Raw genomic sequence first — 21,250 nt, 5'->3', positions numbered from 1 at the left:
GTATTCACTCGTCCAAATGTTCCTACAAAGAGTTCACAAAGTTCTCATAAGGTGAGTGAAAGTTAGAATGGTGGTAATTTCAGACCACTTCAGCACTTCCTAAAATTCTCAGAGTTTGATAACTTTAAATTATTTGTAGGATATTCACAACATGTGCTGCGTATTCAAAGACACAGAGTTCAGAGTTCACACATTTTTAATAAAATATACTTTTGGGGCTCCCTGCTAATACTTTTGGGAAGTATTTTTATTAGTAGGCCTATTGAGCTACATTTTACACTGATATGGCATGATGGCAATATAAACACAGCTAACAATGGTATTAAATTGCAATAGCCTATGATTAAATGTAATGGAATATTCAACTAAGGTAGACTGCTGTTCACAGCACTAAGCTATTTATGGTTACTGGTATACTCTGATTTACCACTGATTTAGCCTATTATCAAGAAAGTTTAAGCACCCATGTTGAAGTAGGCCTACTATAGGGTGTTGAGCGCGCTTTCTTATTTCTACACTTCTAATGATACAAAATGTGTATGTCTATGTACAATTTAGGATTATAAACTAACCATTTTACACTTACACATTTTACACAATTTTACGCTAATTAGATGGTCAAAACTCAAAATTCAGCTTGGGGACAGGGCTAGTTGGATTCAGAATACCTTAATTATGATGAAAAGTCCTGTTGTCCCCAACTTGTACTAGGAAATGCCGATAGCATGCACATATTTTAAAAATAGCACTTGTCTACTATAGCAGAGTAACATAAATAGGCCTACATCGCGACTCTAGAGGGAGCTCTAAACTTGCCAAAAATACCTAACCTGCATAATATTCCTTTAAACGTGTTCCCAAGCACCGCTCAAGCTAGATTTGCTGCATTCTGCTGGAGAGGACCCGAAAAGTATCATCCTAATGTAAGATGCTGTTGCTGCATTAGACATTGTAAACGTCCTCTAAGAAGAGTGGAAAGCAGTTTGCAGCCTAAAGCTGCACTGGCTAAATATTGGTGCCCCCTCTGCCCCTTGGCGCCGCCCTAGTGCGTGATGCGCGTAGTCGCAGCGGCGGCACTGATTTTAGCACTGTTATTAGGCTATATTCACGACGCTAATTGTTACAACTCTACAGCATTTTTTAATGGCTGCGTCAAGGTTGTAACAAAGGTAGGCCTACATGCCGCTGTTTACTTAAATTCTTAACAAACTATAACATCTTTTTTATTCTATTTCAACTTTCATGGAGTAGGCTAAACATGTGGGCCTATGACTCCTTTCTGGCCCAATTTCACATCTTTGAAATCGTCTTTGTATAAATTGAGTTTGAACTGAGCAAATAGAAAAGTATTACGATTGTACCAGTATTCTCCCCCTTTACATCTGCCGTCAAAAAAGCCCGCCTGCCGTTACTAAAATGAAATGATTGCGGCAATTGTGGAATTTGCAGCGATTGTGGAGCAGAAACCTGTCTGCGTGTGATAAACATGTGAAGTGGGAAAAACTTGCATAATTGTGAAGAGGTGTGGACTAGTACACGCCTTCAACCAGATCTAGGACAGTTTATAGCTTTCCAAACGTCACTGCTTGTGCATTTCAGGATAGACACCTATACGTGTTGTCGCGTACCTGGAGGTGCACAACTGAAACACCCAAAATAACCTTTTAAATATAAATTACGATCCTCATAAAGGAAATATGCTTAACCTGTAGATTAAAACCCAAACATCTTAGGCTCTAGCAGAGGAAGATACTTTTGTTGCCATCACATCGTTTCACTTCTACCAGGGAACAACTAGTACCATTGAGTCCACCTGCTCAAGATCATGCGTTCGACATCGGAGGTCCATAACGGCGAAGGTGCCAGACACTCAGTTCCGCCTTTAAATGTATTGTAACTATATTATGTTTCTTGCAGTATAAGTTGGTGAAGACTCATTTGGAAAGTGAGGCCTATGAAGTTGATAGTTCTGCCAGCGATTGGTGAATCTACCTTTTTCTTTACACAGGTTCTAAACGCTCCAGGTGTAAAACTGAGAAAAGTTACCTTGGTGTCAGAGTACGCATGCCTGTCAGGGACTTGTTAAGAAACATACGCATAGCGAAGGGAATGGATCCTAAGGATATCCAGGTAGCTCATGTTGCTATGCTACAGAACTGTCGTTTACTTTCTTAATTTTGATCTTGGGCTCTGTCTTTATAGTATAATCTGCACATCTCACTGAAATAATTTGCATTCATTTGTTGTAGAGAATGTCTGCGAAGGCATCAAAAGGTAAATATGACAAAAATGACTGATAAACTATTTATTTGAAATGTAACTCGCTTTGAGGACAGTGTGATTTCACTTATTGCTTCTACTCAGGAGACAAAAAACGTGTCAAGACGTCAGCAGATCGAAGAAACAACCAGGTGAATAACACAATTATTTCACTAAAAGTTGTAAGCTCATTTTCAAACGATCTTTGGATGAGTTTGGGTATATGTTTTCTCTGTTTTTCACTTCTAGAAAAAACGTAACTCGGTGGCTCAGGAGGAATTGTCCATAATAGTGGAGGTGTTGGAGGAAGACCTCAAAAAGAGCACGTCCACACACCAGCCCAATAAATTGGTCACCTCGGCCAACAGACCCGAGCACAATCCACTGCCTGAAGAGTTCCTTCCCCAGACATACTTTTGTGAGTTCAGTCAGAAAATGGAGATGGCCCCATCTCCAGAGCCTACCTCGCCTCCCGCACCCTCCTCCCCGGACGGGTTCTTCTCCTTCCCATGTGCAGAGTATCGGAGGAGTTTTTCGGTCCTTGCCGACAGCTTCGGTGGCTACAGTAGTGACGACTCTGAAGACTTCCGTGCCAGTCCGCAGCAGTATGTCGCTGACTCCCCCAGCTCAGGGGACTACCAGTTCCCCTCGTATCATGACTCCTGTCAGTCCAGCCCAGAATCTGCATGTGATTTTGGTCTGGACTATGCTGAGGGGTCGGCGATAAGTCAGGAGTTCCACGGTTTCTCTCAGCAGGGTTCCTATCAGCAGAAGGAGTGGTCCAATGACTTCTTCTGGAACCAAGTTGAGAGGGAAGGGAACCTTCTGAAAAGGTTCTCCAACAGGGAGCTGCTGACACCTGACAGGAATGGAAAATTGTAAGTAGGTCAATAAATCATAGCCGTCAGTTTTATAATAATGATAAATAATAATACATTTTATTTAAAAACGCCTTTCAGGACACCCAAGGTCGCTTCACAGATAAAACAAATAGAAGAAAAAAATATATATCAAAAATTTATTAAAAAAATATATATAGTCCATTTAGCCATATCATAGTCCATAGGCTAGTCTTATGGAGCAGGTGGTGGCTTTTGGGCTGGAAGGTGTCATTCCTCTATATTGGAAGGCATCATTCCTCTATATTGCAACAGTGTTAGAGATATGGGTAGTGTGTGTCACTTGTCTCATTGTTGTTCGAGGGTAATTTGTAGCTTTCTTTAAAAATGTTGCACATGAACACAGACATACACATATTTACTGACCCCATTTAGAGTGAAAGGCCAGACCACATGAGACCAATTATACTCATGAATACTTTGCCTAGAACCAGTCTGGCCTCAGCCGTGGCCTACTGATTAGGGCTTCAGACTTGGAACCGAAGGGTTGCCGGTTCGATTCCCAACCAGTAGGAAACATGTGGGTGGGGGAAGTGGTTGAGCACTGCTCTCCTATGCCCACATCCATGGCTGAAGTGCCCTTGAGCAAGGCACCCTCACTGCTCCCCGAGCGCCACTGTTGCAAGGCAGCTCACTGCTCTGGGTTAGTGTTTGTGTGCTTAACCTCACGGTGTGTTCACTGCGTGCTCTGTGTGTTCACTAATTCACGGATGGGATAAATGCAGAGACCAAATTCCTTGTATACGCAAGTATACTTGGCCTATAAACCTGATTTACATTTTTTTTTTTTTTCATAATTCAAAAAATTGTCAGTGCTTCATCTGACAGTCTATCACAAGACATCTTATATCCTCACATTTGGTCAAATAACCTTTATTTGGTGTCAGAGGCCAATGTACAGTAATGTGTTAGTGTTGCTTTATATATATATATATTATATATATATATATATATGTATGTATATATGTATATATATATATATATATATATATATGTATGTATATATATATATATATATATATATGTATGTATATATGTATGTGTGTGTGTGTGTATGTATATTTATCTATGTATATTATTTTTTAATAGTTAATTATGATGAATTATGATTAATTATTAACTATGATTAATTATTATTAATTATTTTTATAACATGCACTTATATCTTAACGCTTCTCCAGGTTGCTTCATCGACTGGTCGAAGAGGGCAAGCGGGCACACGTGTACATTATTGCCAAAAGAATGGCCGACCTGAATCAACTGAACGCCAAGGATCAGGAGGGGAAGGTAAAAAAGGCAAAAGTAGAGAAAAAACAGCCAAAATATATGGCATGTAAAAGGACAACATTGACTCATTAATTTAATGGTGAATACTTGTTGTGTTCATGGTGTTCTTTTCCCATAGACTGCTCTTCACATGGCTGCACAGAAAAACCAGCATGTGATGGTAGCTGACCTGATCAGTTTGGGTGCTAACATCAACGAGAGGGACCTGTGTGGGAAGACGTGTCTCCATCTCGGTGCAGAAAATGGCTATGTCAGGGTGCTAGAGGTACGAAACCCTCCGATATCCCTTTAGTGCCTCTAGAAAATGGTCTATGATTTCACATCTTAGTCTGTGTTCAGTGAGTCCATTCTACAACTAGATGTACCGCGGAGCGGTACAAAATATGACCGCCGCCCAGTCCGGCACATTTTTTCCACAAAAATAAGGCACACTTGTCAAATTGTGTTCAGTTCCTACTTAGCTTCAGTAATTCAGCAAAGTCAGGATATCTGCTGGTCTGGCTGCTGGCTAAAAACAAAAGGTGAAAGGCATATATGATTCTAACTGTCTCACTGAATTGCATTATGCACACTCAATTCTCACTGGTATCTGCTAGACAACAAGTACCAAAACATGATTAGTTCATAGATTTCACATGTAAAATACATTTTATACAACCCCACCCCCATCTTGCCTGTTCATAATTCTGAGAAATTGTTGAATTGTGTGCATTTGTGCGTGTACGTGTTTGTGTGTGTGTGTGTGTGCGTGCGTGCATGTGGGTGTCCCTGTGTGTGTGCATGTGCATGCATGAGTACATATATCTACTGTGTGTGTATGTGTCATACGTATGATTACTGTGAATGTATGTGTGTGTGTGAATATCTGTTTATGCACATGTGTGCATATGGAATTGATTAACATGACTCCTGGAGGCAAACATGCACAAAAAATGGGTCATCCTAGGCCCTACGGTTCTCAAGATTTTCACAGAAAACTCTGTTGGTGTACGGTCACTAAATGTACACATAAATTAATTTATTGTATAGCCCCCCATGAACGAAAGTCTGTCAGCCAGAGATATTGTGATTACAACACCTAATTTTTTGCTTTTTAATTTTTAACTAGGTGGCGCTATACATAAATTGAGTGCTAATGGGATGGGTTGACTTGGCCCCTTAAGAGCAACATTAAAAAAGGTGGTCCTCCTAGGCCCTACGGTTCTCGAGATATTCACAGAAAACTCTGTCCGGCCACCTACAGGCCAGTTGGTGTACAGTAACATAAATTAATTTATTGTATGGCCGCCCATGAACGGAATTCCACGAAACTTGGCATGCCTTCAGAGGGTGTCATAATGATCCTACGCTTACAATTTTGTGCAGTTTTGACCATGTTAGGTCACAGATACCGGCGATTACAACACCTCATTTTTACTTTTTTGCTTTTAACTAGGTGGCGCTATACATGAAATGAGTGGTTATGGAATAGGTTGACATGTGGTCTTCCTAAACCCTACGGTTCTCGAGATATTCACAGAAAACTGTGTCTGCCCTACCCTCCTTTCGGGGGGTTCAGTCCAGCGGGGGGGGACTACAGATCAAAACGAAAAACAATGGTTCCATGCTTTCCATGTGGGGCTACATGCCCACCAGGTTTCGTGTACCTCGGTCTTTCAGTGTCCCGGGAATCCTTGACAGAAATTTGGACATGCGAAAAGGCAAAAAAAAATCTGACTAAACCGAAGCGGCGGTCATAATGACAGAACTGTGACACCAGAATTGATCACGCTGCAGTACTATCAGTACTATGTGACTTCCTTTGCATTGAACTGACACATTGTACCATTTTCTCAACAGGTCATTATGAACGCAATGAGAGATGGAGTGCATGTGGATTTGGAAGTCAAAGATATGAATGGTATGTAATTGTATGCTGCACATCTCATATTTGCTGGTTGACCCTATGTTATTGAGGGACTTGCTTGTTTATGAAGTTACAATTGGTAAGATGTATATTACTTCCTCTTTAAAGGTGCTCTAAGTGATGCTGGGTAACGTCACTTCTGTTGACTTTCAAACAAAACAGAGAGCTAGCTAGATACTTCCTCCCCCTCCCTCCTGTGCTGCTCCCGTGCAATTGAAACTCTCCTAAAAGCGCATCTCATTTGTGATTTGCTGGTCAGTTTGTTATGTTTTTATATGCTAGGTTTGCCCAGGTTGTTTTTGTTGCTGTTTTTGGAGCCTGGGCTGTCCACAAAGATCACGTTTTTTTACAGTGTATTCAGGACACAGACAGCTAGCGGTTGGTTAGGTGATGTTTGCAGTAAGTGACATAAAATGTTTTAGCCTAAAAACGTGTGGCAACGCTTAGAGCACCTTTAAGGGATTCTCTGCTCAGACTGTGTTCAGTATAGTCTGTGGCTCACTTTGACCATACACGTAGTAGTAGTAGTAGTAGTAGTAGTTGTAAATAGTAAATGATAAGTGGGCTGCATTCATTAGTGCTTTTCCACTCCTCCGAGCACTCAATGCGATTTACAAGGCCATGCCTCTGATTCATAAAAAAACAGGCTAACACACTCAACACCTTGGTTTATACCATAGACAGTAAAAGATATGGACACAGCCATCCCATAGTGATGTGTGAAGCAAATTTGATCCCATTTCCTGTTAGTCAACTTCGGTTCTCGCGCATTCCTCAGTCCAGGCGAGTGAGAGACGTGTGACGTTAAGCAACGGACTGAAACACAGTAACTCGTCTGGTAGCCGTGCAAAGAAAATTGATATCGTGCAGAGTGCTGCGAAACATCACACAATTGTTTTCCCCCCTCGATGCTTTCCTAAATATCTTACCCGTGGCCTTTCCCCCAGACTGCCTTCGAGTTTCTTATCCAGAGAATACGGTTACTTTGCTCCTGTCCCATGCTCATTATGCATTGTTTTCAGAAAAACTTTCTGAAACTGATTTAAAAAAAAAAAAAACAATGCCAATGATCTCAGCTGGTATTCTGTCTATAATGGAGTGGAATAGAAATGTATAAGTGTCTCCAAACTTTTGACTGGTAGTGTAGGTGTGTAGGCTGTAATGGTGTCTTTTGAAGCACACTCTGTGTGTGTGTCCACTAATAACCTCTGACCTCCTGTGCGTCCATCTGTGCGTCCAGGGCTGAGCATCCTGCAGAGTACAGTGGTATCCCTCAGTGGCATGGTGCAGGAGGGCGAGAGCAGGGCCCTGCAGGGCCACGCCAGGCTCCACGCCCTGCGCAAGCAGCAGATGATGGAGACGCTCGAGTGCCTCCTGCAGATGGAGAGTAACGTGCACAATGTGGTGAGTATATACAATAACTATACATCTTTATCCTTTAGTGTGGTCATGGGTCTGAGTCTCACAACATGGTGGTGAGTCCATAGAATATACTATGCCTCTTTATCATTTAGTGTGGTAATGGGTCTGAGTCTCACAATGTTTTGAGTCTATACAATAACTATGCATCTTTATCATTTAGTGAGGTAATAGGTCATTTTATCTGAGGGCCAGATGTACTAGCGCTTTTGCGCCCACTTCAGGCATATTTGTTTCGCAATGTGCGTGTAAAATCATTGCGAGGTATGTACAAACAGGCCGCAATGATGTAAAAGCGCAAACTGCCTGTCGCGGGAGCTGAAAGTGGCAGATTGCATTTGTCATGTCATGCATATGCATTCATGGGAGGATCCAGGGGAAAAGTGGGAGTTTAGCGTATAAAGATGGGAGGGGAAGAGTAAAGAGCGCCTAATTATTTATTCCGCGGTATGTACAAAGTCTGCTCCTGAAAGCGCACGTCTATTCTGCGCCTAAATACTTCCCCTTGTAAAAGCAGGTGTTAATCCAAATTGCAGTTCAATGCGTCAATAAGAGAACCTTTCAAAGACAACAGAATCGCTATTTAGAGCACCAGTTTTTGTGGTGAAAGTATTTGTAGCCTACTACCAAAAGCAACCTCAACTTTCGTTGGCCTTTCGAATGTCTTACTTTCACTTTTACGTGATTCACTTAAATTTTCCTACTGGCTAGATCTGACCAATCTTCCATAGCCTACGTGCACAAGTAGTTTGAGTAGAACTACTGATCTTCATTATCTCCCTGCTTGTTTACATCTTATCATGTATGGTATTATTTCATGATCGCTAGACGTTTGATTCTTTTTAATGTTGTCATCAGTTAACTTCATTCAACTGCACTTGTATGTACAGTAGGTGCTGCCATTCAGTTGTGGACGTTCGTAAATTGCGTTTATGGGCGGAGAAAGGCAGAGAAAGGCGCAGTGTACACTAAGGATTGAACGATTGATGAATACGACGGAAACTTGGGTCTGACAGCGTTCGCAATCTGCGGTGTGTACACCCCGACCAGTAGGCATGGCTGAAGTGCCCTTGAGCAAGGCACCTAACCCCTCACTGCTCCCCGAGCGCCGCTGTTGATGCAGGCAGCTCACTGCGCCGGGATTAGTGTGTGCTTCACCTCACTGTGTATACACTGTGTGCTGTGTCTGTTTCACTAATTTACGGATTGGGATAAATGCAGAGACCAAATTTCCCTCACGGGATCAAAAGAGTATATATACTTATATTTATACTTATACTTATACTTACATTGCACATTCTGCTGCCATTCTCACTTCATTATGTAAGATCAGCATATTTCAGCAGCATTTAGTGTGGCTATGGCTCTGCGTCTGGCATGATTGCTGTGACAATGGCCCGGTTCCTCCTAACGTTGGAGCTCTGATGGAGCCCTAGCCTAAGACTAAAAGCAAACATACTGTAGGTGGAAATCTCCATTGACAAAAGCATTTAGTCAAGACTATAGATGCAATCCCTGTACAGGAAACAGGCTAAGTGTGCCGTATATACACTGTGTACGGTATGCAAAACAAGTGTCAATGTTATATCTCATTATCAGTGTTCTGTCTCAGTATCAGGGCAGATTTGTGATTGCTTAAAATGTTGCAAGACCTTTGCAAGAAAGGTACAGTTCAATACATTCCAATGTAAGATTAATTGAAGAGTTGAGTGAATGTTCTGAGGAAATGAGTCAGTTGAGTCAACAAATTTACTGTGCAAAAGGATTGATAGGTTGATTTATAGTTTTGCCCACTGCTGTTTGGGAATAACTGAGAACATGTCTGTTCATTCCTGCTGTCACTACGCCAACGTAGCCACCAGCACCACATCAGTGTAAAGTTTCAGATGTGTCACAGGCTGGCTGCACCGAGCACGGCACGCAACACTGAGTGTTGCAACACACGCTCCGTGATAGCATGTTAGCATTAAGCTGTCCTCCCACTTAGAGAGAATGTAGAAGGTCCGTCTTTCCCACAGACATTACTTTGAACTTCAAACACACCTCAAATTCCATTTGTGGCACACTTTCACCATTCTGCTTTACGTTTGTTGATTGATAAATAAAAAGAGAATTCACTATCTGTTGATTTTGCAATTAGATCCACATTAATCTAAAACGTCCGTTGTGTGATTATGAAGTGTTGAAACAACAATTCAGTGGTTATAAAAAAAAGCTTGTTTTGCTTGTATATTATTGAATTACCAGGCTCATTATTGAATTGCCAGGCTCATTATTGAATTGCCAGGCCTTGTACATCTGGCTCTGTTTGAAACGGAAGACAGCTGCCTGCTGCCTCCCTCCATAAATGTCTTACTAGACATGACTTTGGATTGAATGCATCTTTTAAGAATGAGCGTAGCACTCTAGAATCTTTGGTTAACACTACGGTATAGATGGGTTCACAGTGTAATCTGATCTAATCTGATCTCCACCCAAAACAGCTGCAAAAGCTTTGTATGCGTTTTAAGGTTCCTTTCACATCCTTTACCTTCTCTGTTTGTAAACTGTAAATTTTATTTGATAGGAATCTATTTATGAACATTTTCCTTGAACCTTTTTGGAGAGTTACTCAGAAACAGGTGTGCGCTACCTGTTGGAATGCCCTACCCAATAGAAAACCCGTGCTCGGGGACCTGCTGTGTGTGCACCATGCCTGATTGTGTTCTGTGTGCTTCTCTTCTTACAGGAGATCTGCATGACCTAGCTGTGGCCTGCCCGCCATCACATATCTTGTCATGAACTTCACGTGTGTGTGTGTGTGTGTGAGCATCTGCAGAAAGAATGCAGTCCTGTTAACTGACGGTACATGTTTCTGAGTGAGTACAAGCTTGAACCTGTCTCAGAAGAGTTCAGAGGAAGAAGAAGAAAAGCCAACAGTAGTTGGAAGGCCAGTTGTTTGTGTCGAGAGAGAGAGAGGAGCGTCTTCTTCTGGGCTTAAAGGTCAAAGCTATGTATTATGCAGCCAGAGGGTATTTGCAGAGTTCTGCGATTATCACTGAGGCTGCTCATTAGCTGGTTTCTATGGAAACTTATCCTGTTTGTTCAATTTTCTTGGTATATGAAGACGCACATGTGGAGTATACTGTGTGATCAGTCAATGTGTATATAATATACACAAATATTATTTGTGTAGCCTCCCACCGTGTCGCTGCCTTTATGCAGGTAGTGAGGTAATGTTAGGGAGTGCTGCGTGGCATGCTCATGTTTTTTACATGTTACATTGTATTTTACTGTGGGCCCTATTTTGGCGATCTAAAACGCATGGTCACTAGCGAATAGCTTAATTCAATTTAGGGGTTTGTCCAGTCCACATTGGGGGTGGTTTGGTTATCAAACATTATCAAAAGTCGGGCGGATGGCGCAACAAGGCGGTTATTATGTTTCTTAATCACTCTTGGGTTAAACCAATGAGAATGACACCTGTCATTCCCTTTAACAGCACGCAGCGCAATTCCAAACAGCGCATCTGTATTTTGCAGCGCATTTGAAGGAATCTGCTTGCACGTGAGACCGAATGGAACAGATATTCCACTAAACCATGCTATACTAAAACCTAGCAGAGCATATAGCCTATATGCATCTGTTCTCGTTTATCCTGCAGAGGAGTGGCTCGTACTCGTTACTGGCTAAGAGCGTCTTAATGGTACTTCTCACTGAAGTTACTAGGGAATTACAACTTGGAATATAATTATCCAACTTAGGTTCCCATTCTTTATCGTATTTACTTGTGATGAATCAGATTTTAGCATGCAAAATACTCTGACCTTTATTTTTATAGACTTTATTTGTATATCAGTCATTGCCATGGACATAGACTATGTTAATGTGACAGGTCATGTTAGATATCAGTTTAGTGGTATACGCAAGTAGGCTACAACCCTGGATATTTGAGGTAGGACATGGATTCGCTTAAATAGAGGACAAAATGGGACTGAAACCCCAGTGTGTGGTGTGCAGTGAATTGCTGGCACATGAGAGCATGAAACCAATAAAACAAAAATGCTTCATGGAAACTAAGTACCCCTGTTAAAAGCAAACCTGTCGAGTACTTTGAAAGGTGTTGAAGACGCACAAATGTAATTCCAAACATCAGCATGTTCCAAACAAGTAGGCCTACAGGCACTTTGCGTGTCTTAACATGTAGCTCACCATATCTGTTGGCTTGAAAGCTAAAACAAAATTGCGTCACGATTAAAGTTGCGACTAAATGGGAACATGGGGAAATTGTGGGTCCTAAAGCCAGACCAGTTAAGAACCACTGGTTTAGTCTGCTGTGTCAAAATCTAAGCCTATATGTTATTTAAGCCTACACATTTCCTCACTTTCTTACGCGACCTCTTTCTTATCTTCAAACGTCTTCTTAAGTGACACACAAGTAGCAAAGAACTGGCATGACCAATGTAGGAGTAAGCTATTGCCCAAGCCTAATATGTTTATATATCTTCCAACAAACATAAAAACGGTGCAACAATCTAATGTTAAATAATTATTATTTATGTCTCTGTGTGGCATATAGCCTACTTGGGATGCTTACATGCAGATGTCAAAGTTTTTCTATTTTTGTATTGATGTGAATTAATTAACTATCAAATTAGAGGATATTTTAGAACTATTAACATGGACAGCTCCCCTTAAGAGCATCTTAAAAGCAGTGCACACGCGTTCACGCTATGAGCGTGTTCGGAATAATGCGCTAGACCACACCTTCGGTTGTTAATTGCCACACCCCTGAGCACATTGTTCAATAAAAGAGTGTAAGATAGGAATAAACTTTGCGTCAGGATAATAAACTTTTGCACCAGGTTTTGCGTCGCAAAAGTAGGGCCCTATGACTTTGTAATCTATTAATGGTGCAGTCTATACTTCCAATCCAAACTACGGAGTGCTCATCACCATGGTCTAAGTCATCAATGGAAAAAAAGAAAAGAATTAAGGCACTTCTGTCAGAATTAAGGCACTTCTTTATTAAATACTGGTGACATGGCTGCATGTTTCAATCGTCCTCATCAGGGCATGACTTTTTGTCAAATTGAGGAATTTTTTCATCACAGCCTTCTAGCTATCAATTGTGTCTATGCCCAGAGAGGTGACTGCATGCAGTCCTTGCTCTGTAAAAGTGACATGCACCAAGCTATAAACTATTTTTGCTTCACGAGCATAGAAGTGATATGTGATATGCTCATCAGAATTGCAGACTACACCTTTAATGGAGTTATTTATATATGTATATGTATATCATTTGGTGGAGGACCTCTGTAAGGAACCTTGTTTCATTTTTTGAGTGATAATCAATTCAGAAAATAGCTGACCTGAGTTAGCTTGGTGCATAACCTGCATAAGCAAGTTTGAGGCAGGCCTTCAAATGCAGGTCCATTTTTGTGAGGTTATATGCGGAACAGAGAGTTCAAGGGCATTCGTAACTTTTAAGACAATACAAATAAAACATGTCACCTAAAACAGGTTACCATTATTTTTTAAATGTTGGTTCTTGTTTAAGTCCCCTGAGGTGATTTATTGTTGCTGTCATTATATTTTAAGATAGCATTTTGCACATACATGTTTTTGGACAGTTCCTTTTCAGTATGGTATTTGGCAAACCCTTTTATCTTTACTGACTTACAAGTGAACCCACTGATGTTAAAGTCCCATTATAAAATATTATTTGTGTCATCAGTGTCAGATAGGGGAGATAGAGAGGATTTGTGGTTGTTGAGGGGTAAGGAATAAAACGCTGTGTAATGTAATTGTGTTTCTTATTAATAATTGTTCATTTTGCATGTCATAGGTCACATTGTATTATTATTATTATTATTATTATTATTAATAATAATACTATTATTAATAATAATAATAGTAGTAGTAGTAGTAGTATTAATAGTAGTAGTAGTAGTAGCATTTTGAAGACTGTATTAGCAAAAAATCTTCTTTTACTTTATTTCTTATGTGTGTATAATACATTTGTTATGTTGTCTAAGCACATTTTGAAATGTTTTGTGTATTAGGTGATGGGGATTATATAAAGCGTGTTAGTGTTACTGCTTTTATATGTTTGAGAAGTGAGCAGTGGAGGGGCTGAGTTAGCTCGTCTGTGTGAGTGAATGTGAACTTCCCATCACTTAATACAGAAGCAAATAGTGGAGGTGTTTGGTTTCACAACTATTCTACCACAGGCACCACTTTGCATGGGTGGGTATCGAATGAATAATACAGTCAGATGATTGATTTAAAAACTTTAAGTTGAGCTAGGTTTGGTTTAGTTTAGTTTATGTGGAATTTATTTTTTCATATTTTTGTGGCGGGAATGTAATCTTATGTACAACATTAAAATAATGTAACTTTTTGCTACACGGCATACACTAGGTAATTATTTGATGAGTTTTTACCTAAGAATGGGTTGCATTGCATTTCCTTTGTATGCAGTGATTTGTATCCTGTTTAAGATTTATTATTGATAATGTATACATAATGTCTTGGGCGTGGTACTGATACATGATACTTTTGTGAGTGTTTCTCCTGTTGTCATGGCCGAGGCCAATAGTACACACTGGGTGTGAATGAGCACCTGATCCATTATTGAGAATAGTAGCCTACGAGCCCTTTTTTGTGTGTAGGCTATTGCGAGTGTGAACGAGGTGACTTGTTTGTTGAAAGCGGAGGTCTTGGGTGATTCTGGTAAATTGTGCAGAGTACAGAGCCCTGTGGGGCAGCGTCGGTGCAGGAGGGACTCCCTCCGCTCAGGTTGGATTTCACAACCCGCTTAATGTTTGATGTCGGCACATTACCCTGTTGACTTGTGTATTTTGCTACTTACTTTCATTGTATATCAAAATCAAAATTCTCAAGATGTTATACGTATGTGGAACAAAAAATAAATAAAACACATGAAAGAATAAATTAACCTGGAGTGATCATTCTAATAAACCAACAAAGGCAAATAAGCACTACATGATCTCATTCATTCAAGTATTCAGACATCATACAAGGTCAGAGAATGCCAACAGTTTGTTTTAATCCACATTAATATCCAGACAGTATTGAAATGATCTTATTAAGTGCTCACTGAGATTAGAATGCATTCTGGTCTTCTTCATCATAACCACACACTGCAGTGTGGGTTATAATTCTTATGACACCACGAGATGATTATGGCCCTCGAGACAACACCAACCCATCTTCTTCTCACGCACAGAGAGAGCCCGCGGCTTCTCTTTGACAGATCAAAGATTTGTTGATCCCCACAGCTATTTGCGCGCAAATGGCTGGCTGACAGAAAACCGGCTCTGTAAGATTCCATCTTGAAAGTATGGAAAGCTATACAGTACACCGGCTACAGTGTGGTTTTCCAGTCACACACTTTTGAAACTGAGCAGCATAACCAGTTCTAGTACCTATCATAGTATCATAATACTATCACCCCCAGTCTAATTTGTTCGAAAATTCTGACTCGTATCATAACCCCCAACACACACACACTCACACACCATTACACCATACCCCCCAAACACACACAACATATAACATAACACATAACATTTCATCATCCTCCCCACACACACAGAGGTACACCCCCTCCCCCACACACCCCATTACCCCCACACACACATACACACATACCAATACACCCCCCACACACACACACACACACACACCATTTCATCATCCCCCATTTCATACCAGCATTGACATATTCTTTGGAATTGAGTAAACAACTGCATTTAAAACCTTTGTTTACCTACACTTCTGAAACGATTTGGTAGGAGTTTAATGCACCCATTTAGATTTAATTTCACTGTTAGTTACACCCCTGCTGGAAGTCGTAAGTCAATGAACCTTTCCCAGACCCACTCTCAGTTACAATTGAGAATGGCTGTGTGCTAACCAGGCTCAGACCACCATACACTTTAAGGTACATATGCAGATCAAAATGGTCTTATGGTTATGGATATGGTTACGCTTTTGTCCAAAGCGACATACAAATACAAAACAATACATTACAGGAACGGAGAGCACTGCGTAACTCATTTCACATCATGAAATTATACTAAGGAAAAAAGTCTTGAATTTGATCTAGCATTTAAAAAGGTCTTGAAGTTCTGTTGATCTTGTTACAGTTTTTCAACTGCTTACACACTAAACCTTTGCTTGTCGCACAATTTTCTAAACATGTCTTCCAAACTTCATAACCCCACACCAAATCTGCAGAACCATAAATATAACACTAATTCACAATATTTGACTCAGTTTTCAATTTACAAAAACAATTTTGCAAAACACCACACACAATTTTTTACTTAACACACAAAAATCTAACAGGAAGTAACTTGATTTTGTTTTTCACACACCATCAAATGCCACACTAAATCACCAGTGCTTCACTCTCCCTCTTCACATGTGTAAACACTCATTACTTTACTGAACACCATTCAATCATTGCCTTAGTATAGGCCTATGAATAGATACTCTATATGTCCTAGAGGATTTCCGTTTGAAATGTTCAAAACCAATGAAGATTTGAAAGGAAAATGACTGTAATCGGTAGCCTGACGTAGTCATACTCAATTCTAGTAATACTCAAACGTTGTGGGCGGGACTAAGTTCGGAATGGCACCCAGGCTATGTAATCGGACTTTAGCTTACAGTAATATTCTAAAAAAGTTGGCTTTATGTAAAACTTGTCTTTTTTACTCTAGTTTTGTTTCTCCCCAAGTTACCTTTAGCTCAATTAGCCCCCCCACATACACACACACACACAAAGGCAAAGTCATTTGATAGTAATTTCCATCTTAGGCAAAATCAGCTTTTTCAAAACTCCATGTACATCTGGTGGTCATTGTATTTTGCATTATTTTTTTCTTGCTGGCTGTAAAATACTGTATTTGCAACAGCACATTATTTGGGGAAAATCATTATTTTTGGTTTCAATATTGCCTGCATTTTTTACTGTATATTTCAACTTCTCTCTGTAGATATTATAACTTTCACTCTTCTATGGAAATACATATATAAAGCCTATATGAAAGACAGAAGAGTTTTAGGTTTTGAGCAACAGTGTGTATGATGTATCCAAAATGTCATATTTTGACGTTTTGTTTTGCTTTTTAGATGAAAAATGCATTTACTGCATTGTAAATCATGACAATTTCTCCTGGAGCTATATGAGCTGCCCTGAACACTGCGTTTTCCATCTTTTGATGTAGCGTTTGATGACTGCTCAGTAGTGTTTCATTTTGACTGCTTTGTGAGATTATCTGAAGACAGTGTTTGGTTTTGAGCACAGGTACAACTGTTTTGAGGTGATTGTTCAGTTTTGCAGGGGTTGTCAGAAATTTTGTGAATGTAGTTTGATATTTGAGATTTGTGTTATTGTGTTTTGTGTAAATGTGTTTAAGCAATTGTGAAAAAATGTAATTACTTAAATGCAATTAACAAAGTGAGAGTGGTTTGAACAAAAAGAAAACACATTTTGTTCTTTTCATGTAGGTCAACATGTTTGAATCACTAAAGATGGCCTGCATGTTGTAACAATAAGCTGTAGGGCCATAATTAAAATTCTTGGGTTTGTTCACATGTGCAAACCTGTGAGGCATCTCTCCTGCAGTTCATAACTTGTAGCTTTGAAGGGGTCTTTCCAGGCTCCCCCTTCTGGTCCACTGAGGTACTTCACAAAGCACCTTACCAATGTACTATATAAAAACAATCAGATCATGGATAAAACATGGCAGACCAAGTGTCTCACACTATTTGTACAGATGTTTTTTGTTTGTTTGTAAATTGTTAAAAGTTAGGAATATAATGGAAGGTTTTCAATTCTTGTTTAAAACACAAATAACATCTGTATTACACACATTACATGCTGTTTTTTCCATTTAATGTCTTATTTTGTCACCCTGAGATGACACATTAAGAACAGCAAATGTTAATTTCCGCTGACAATCATGCAATGTCTGCTCGATTTCCTCCACTGCCTTTATCACACCATGCAGCCTATTGTAACCTATGGAACAGACTGAGAACTCCTATTTGGAGCACACTATTCTACAGTTGACCTTATATAATAATATGATTATACTATCGTAATTATGACCACCGCGCAGCGAAGCGGCGGTCATATTGGTTTAGTCAGATTTTTTTTTCTCTTTTTTTTTTCTTTTCTTTTTCGCATGTCCAAATTTCCGTTAAGGATTCCCGGGACACTGAAAGACCGGGGTAGACGAAACTTGGTGGGCATGTAACCCCATATGGATAGCATGGAACCATCGTTTTTCGTTTTGATCTGTAGCCCCCCCGCTGGACTGCACCCCCCGAAAGGAGGGTAGGGCAGACACAGTTTTCTGTGAATATCTCGAGAACTGTAGGGTTTAGGAGGACCAATTTTTTCCGTACGTTTGCCTCCAGGGGTCATGTTAACCCATTCCATGTGCACATATGTGCATAAACAGATACACACGCACACACATACATTCACAGTAATCATATGTATGACACATACTCACACAGTAGACATATGTACGCATGCATGCACATGCACAAACACACATACACAGGCAAACACACAAGCACACACACATAAACATAAACGTGTACACGCACACATGCACACAATTCAAGAATTTCTCAGAATTATGAACAGGCAAGATGGGGGTGGGGTTGTATAAAATTAATTTTACATGTGAAATCTATGAACTAATCATGTTTTGGTACTTGTTGTCTAGCAGATACCAGTGAGAATTGAGTGTGGATAATGCAATTTAATGAGACAGTTAGAATCATATAGGCCTTTCAGCGTGATTTATTTTTGTGGAAAAAATGTGCTGGACTGGGCGGCGGTCATATTTTGTACCGCTCTGCAGTACATCTAGTTATAATAATTATAGTTCTTAATCCTTGCACTGGAGGATAGCAATAGTACAATGGAAGGCTTCTACAGCACAGCAGAAGTCATCTCTTGTGAATGTGTTCACACGTTTTCATTGGGTTCACACAGTTCTCACAACCTTTTGCAAAATAGTTCACACAGTTGTCATTCAAAGTCCCAAAACTCGATTGGTTTCCCTGTGCTAAACAAAAGGAAAACATATTTTCACAGGTGGTAGAGATTCCTTGTACAAGTCTGAATCTCTGATACACCTGTGTGAAACTCCTTTGCTCAATTCTTCAATCAGCAATTATTCATTATCCATAAGAGATGCCATGTCTGTTCTGTTTTGCTATTTGCAAGTAGGTTATGGATCTAAGGCACATTTAGAGAAATTATTGTATAGCCTATTTGGTGAAGAAAACAGTACAAAAGGTGTTTACTGTAGGTCTATTTTGATGAAAAATGACAAGTTGTAGTTCAATGAAATTTGTTTTGTCTAGGTGCTTACTGTAAGTCTAACATGTCAATGACAGTTACATCTTGGGAGGAATGAATACAATTATTTTTTATTCAGTACATTTAGTCTTATCAGTTTTTTCTGATACCAGAAAAATGAGAAAGAAATGTAACAGACATAGCAAAAATGCTAATTTTGAGAACTATATTTTGCATTTTGTTGTCCAGTGTGTAATGATTGATTGAAATCACACAGTGATTTGACGACGACAGGATCTGTTGAAGGCAAGATCTGCTTTTGCTGCATGTTTTAAGTGTTTTCAGAGAGTAACATCCTTTTGCAAGCTACATGTAAATGTGTCATTTTGGCCAGAGTGTTTTTGTTTAGACACGGGTGTTAACTGTTTTGAGAATGTGATGTCAGAGTTGACACAAGCATCAAAACAAAGAAGAAAACTGTAATGACAATTGTGGATACAGCCTTCAGCTGAAAGAAACAGCGCCCTCTACCATTCACACGTGGTAAATATTAACATCTCCAGTGGCAGCTGTGTATGGGGAGGAGACTGCATAAACAGGACAGACTGGATGTAATAGGACACTGATACAAAGATAGATGGCTGATAATTTCTACCTTGTCCATCAGGTACTGGAACTGTTTTTAACATTTTAAAGGTGACTTGTGGAGCAAATAAGAATGAAAGCACACTTAAATAAAAAAGAGAGAAAATTAAGGTTGTGAAGAACAAATTTGCATACAAGGCTAAAATTCTGTTTTAAATGGCAAAAGCAAGACTTGCTTAAGTACCATTTGGAGCACACTATCTACAGTTGACCTTATATAATAATATCATTATACTATCATTATAATAATTATAGTTCTTAATCCTTGCACTGGAGGATAGCAATAGTACAATGGAAGGCTTCTACAGCACAGCAGAAGTCATCTCTTGTGAATGTGTTCACACGTTTTCATTGGGTTCACACAGTTCTCACAACCTTTTGCAAAATAGTTCACACAGTTGTCATTCAAAGTCCCAAAACTCGATTGGTTTCCCTGTGCTAAACAAAAGGAAAACATATTTTCACAGGTGGTAGAGATTCCTTGTACAAGTCTGAATCTCTGATACACCTGTGTGAAACTCCTTTGCTCAATTCTTCAATCAGCAATTATTCATTATCCATAAGAGATGCCATGTCTGTTCTGTTTTGCTATTTGCAAGTAGGTTATGGATCTAAGGCACATTTAGAGAAATTATTGTATAGCCTATTTGGTGAAGAAAACAGTACAAAAGGTGTTTACTGTAGGTCTATTTTGATGAAAAATGACAAGTTGTAGTTCAATGAAATTTGTTTTGTCTAGGTGCTTACTGTAAGTCTAACATGTCAATGACAGTTACATCTTGGGAGGAATGAATACAATTATTTTTTATTCAGTACATTTAGTCTTATCAGTTTTTTCTGATACCAGAAAAATGAGAAAGAAATGTAACAGACATAGCAAAAATGCTAATTTTGAGAACTATATTTTGCATTTTGTTGTCCAGTGTGTAATGATTGATTGAAATCACACAGTGATTTGACGACGACAGGATCTGTTGAAGGCAAGATCTGCTTTTGCTGCATGTTTTAAGTGTTTTCAGAGAGTAACATCCTTTTGCAAGCTACATGTAAATGTGTCATTTTGGCCAGAGTGTTTTTGTTTAGACATGGGTGATAACTGTTTTGAGAATGTGATGTCAGAGTTGACACAAGCATCAAAACAAAGAAGAAAACTGTAATGACAATTGTGGATACAGCCTTCAGCTGAAAGAAACAGCGCCCTCTACCATTCACACGTTGTAAATATTAACATCTCCAGTGGCAGCTGTGTATGGGGAGGAGACTGCATAAACAGGACAGGCTGGATGTAATAGGACACTGATACAAAGATAGATGGCTGAGAATTTCTACCTTGTCCATCAGGTACTGGAACTGTTTTTAACATTTTAAAGGTGACTTGTGGAGCAAATAAGAATGAAAGCACACTTAAATAAAAAAGAGAGAAAATTAAGGTTGTGAAGAACAAATTTGCATACAAGGCTAAAATTCTGTTTTAAATGGCAAAAGCAAGACTTGCTGAAG

General features: G+C 39.6%; 1 protein-coding gene across 2 annotated transcripts; it reads left to right on the top strand.

Annotated features, from left to right (window-relative positions):
• Positions 1–1,635: 1,635 nt before the first annotated feature.
• zgc:113279 (uncharacterized protein LOC553749 homolog) lies at positions 1,636–12,096 on the top strand. Of its 2 annotated transcripts, none has more exons than XM_048265660.1 (10): positions 1,636–1,859; positions 2,009–2,130; positions 2,250–2,274; positions 2,365–2,411; positions 2,509–3,137; positions 4,340–4,445; positions 4,564–4,710; positions 6,285–6,345; positions 7,592–7,755; positions 10,499–12,096. In XM_048265660.1, the coding sequence occupies exons 1-10, from the start codon at positions 1,826–1,828 to the stop codon at positions 10,514–10,516; spliced, it is 1,353 nt and encodes a 450-aa protein (XP_048121617.1). In that variant the 5' UTR covers positions 1,636–1,825; the 3' UTR covers positions 10,517–12,096. The 2 variants fall into 2 exon arrangements, with proteins under 2 accessions (XP_048121617.1, XP_048121618.1); XM_048265661.1 differs by having other exon boundaries at positions 1,636–1,888.
• The last annotated feature ends 9,154 nt before the right edge of the window (positions 12,097–21,250 follow it).

This window comes from Alosa alosa, chromosome 16, assembly GCF_017589495.1.
Source record: "Alosa alosa isolate M-15738 ecotype Scorff River chromosome 16, AALO_Geno_1.1, whole genome shotgun sequence".
NCBI classification, from domain to species: domain Eukaryota; kingdom Metazoa; phylum Chordata; class Actinopteri; order Clupeiformes; family Clupeidae; genus Alosa; species Alosa alosa.
Note: the sequence above shows the minus strand (reverse complement) of the source record. Positions and strands in the feature narration are given on the sequence as shown.

What these genes read in the sequence shown, in the direction of transcription:
- zgc:113279 (XM_048265660.1), top strand. Translation starts at nt 1,826, where the DNA reads ATGCGTTCGACATCGGAGGTCCATAACGGCGAAG. An exon ending in CAGATCGAAGAAACAACCAG is followed by an intron (nt 2,412 to 2,508) that starts GTGAATAACACA and finishes TTTCACTTCTAG; the next exon opens with AAAAAACGTAACTCGGTGGC. An exon ending in CCAAGGATCAGGAGGGGAAG is followed by an intron (nt 4,446 to 4,563) that starts GTAAAAAAGGCA and finishes CTTTTCCCATAG; the next exon opens with ACTGCTCTTCACATGGCTGC.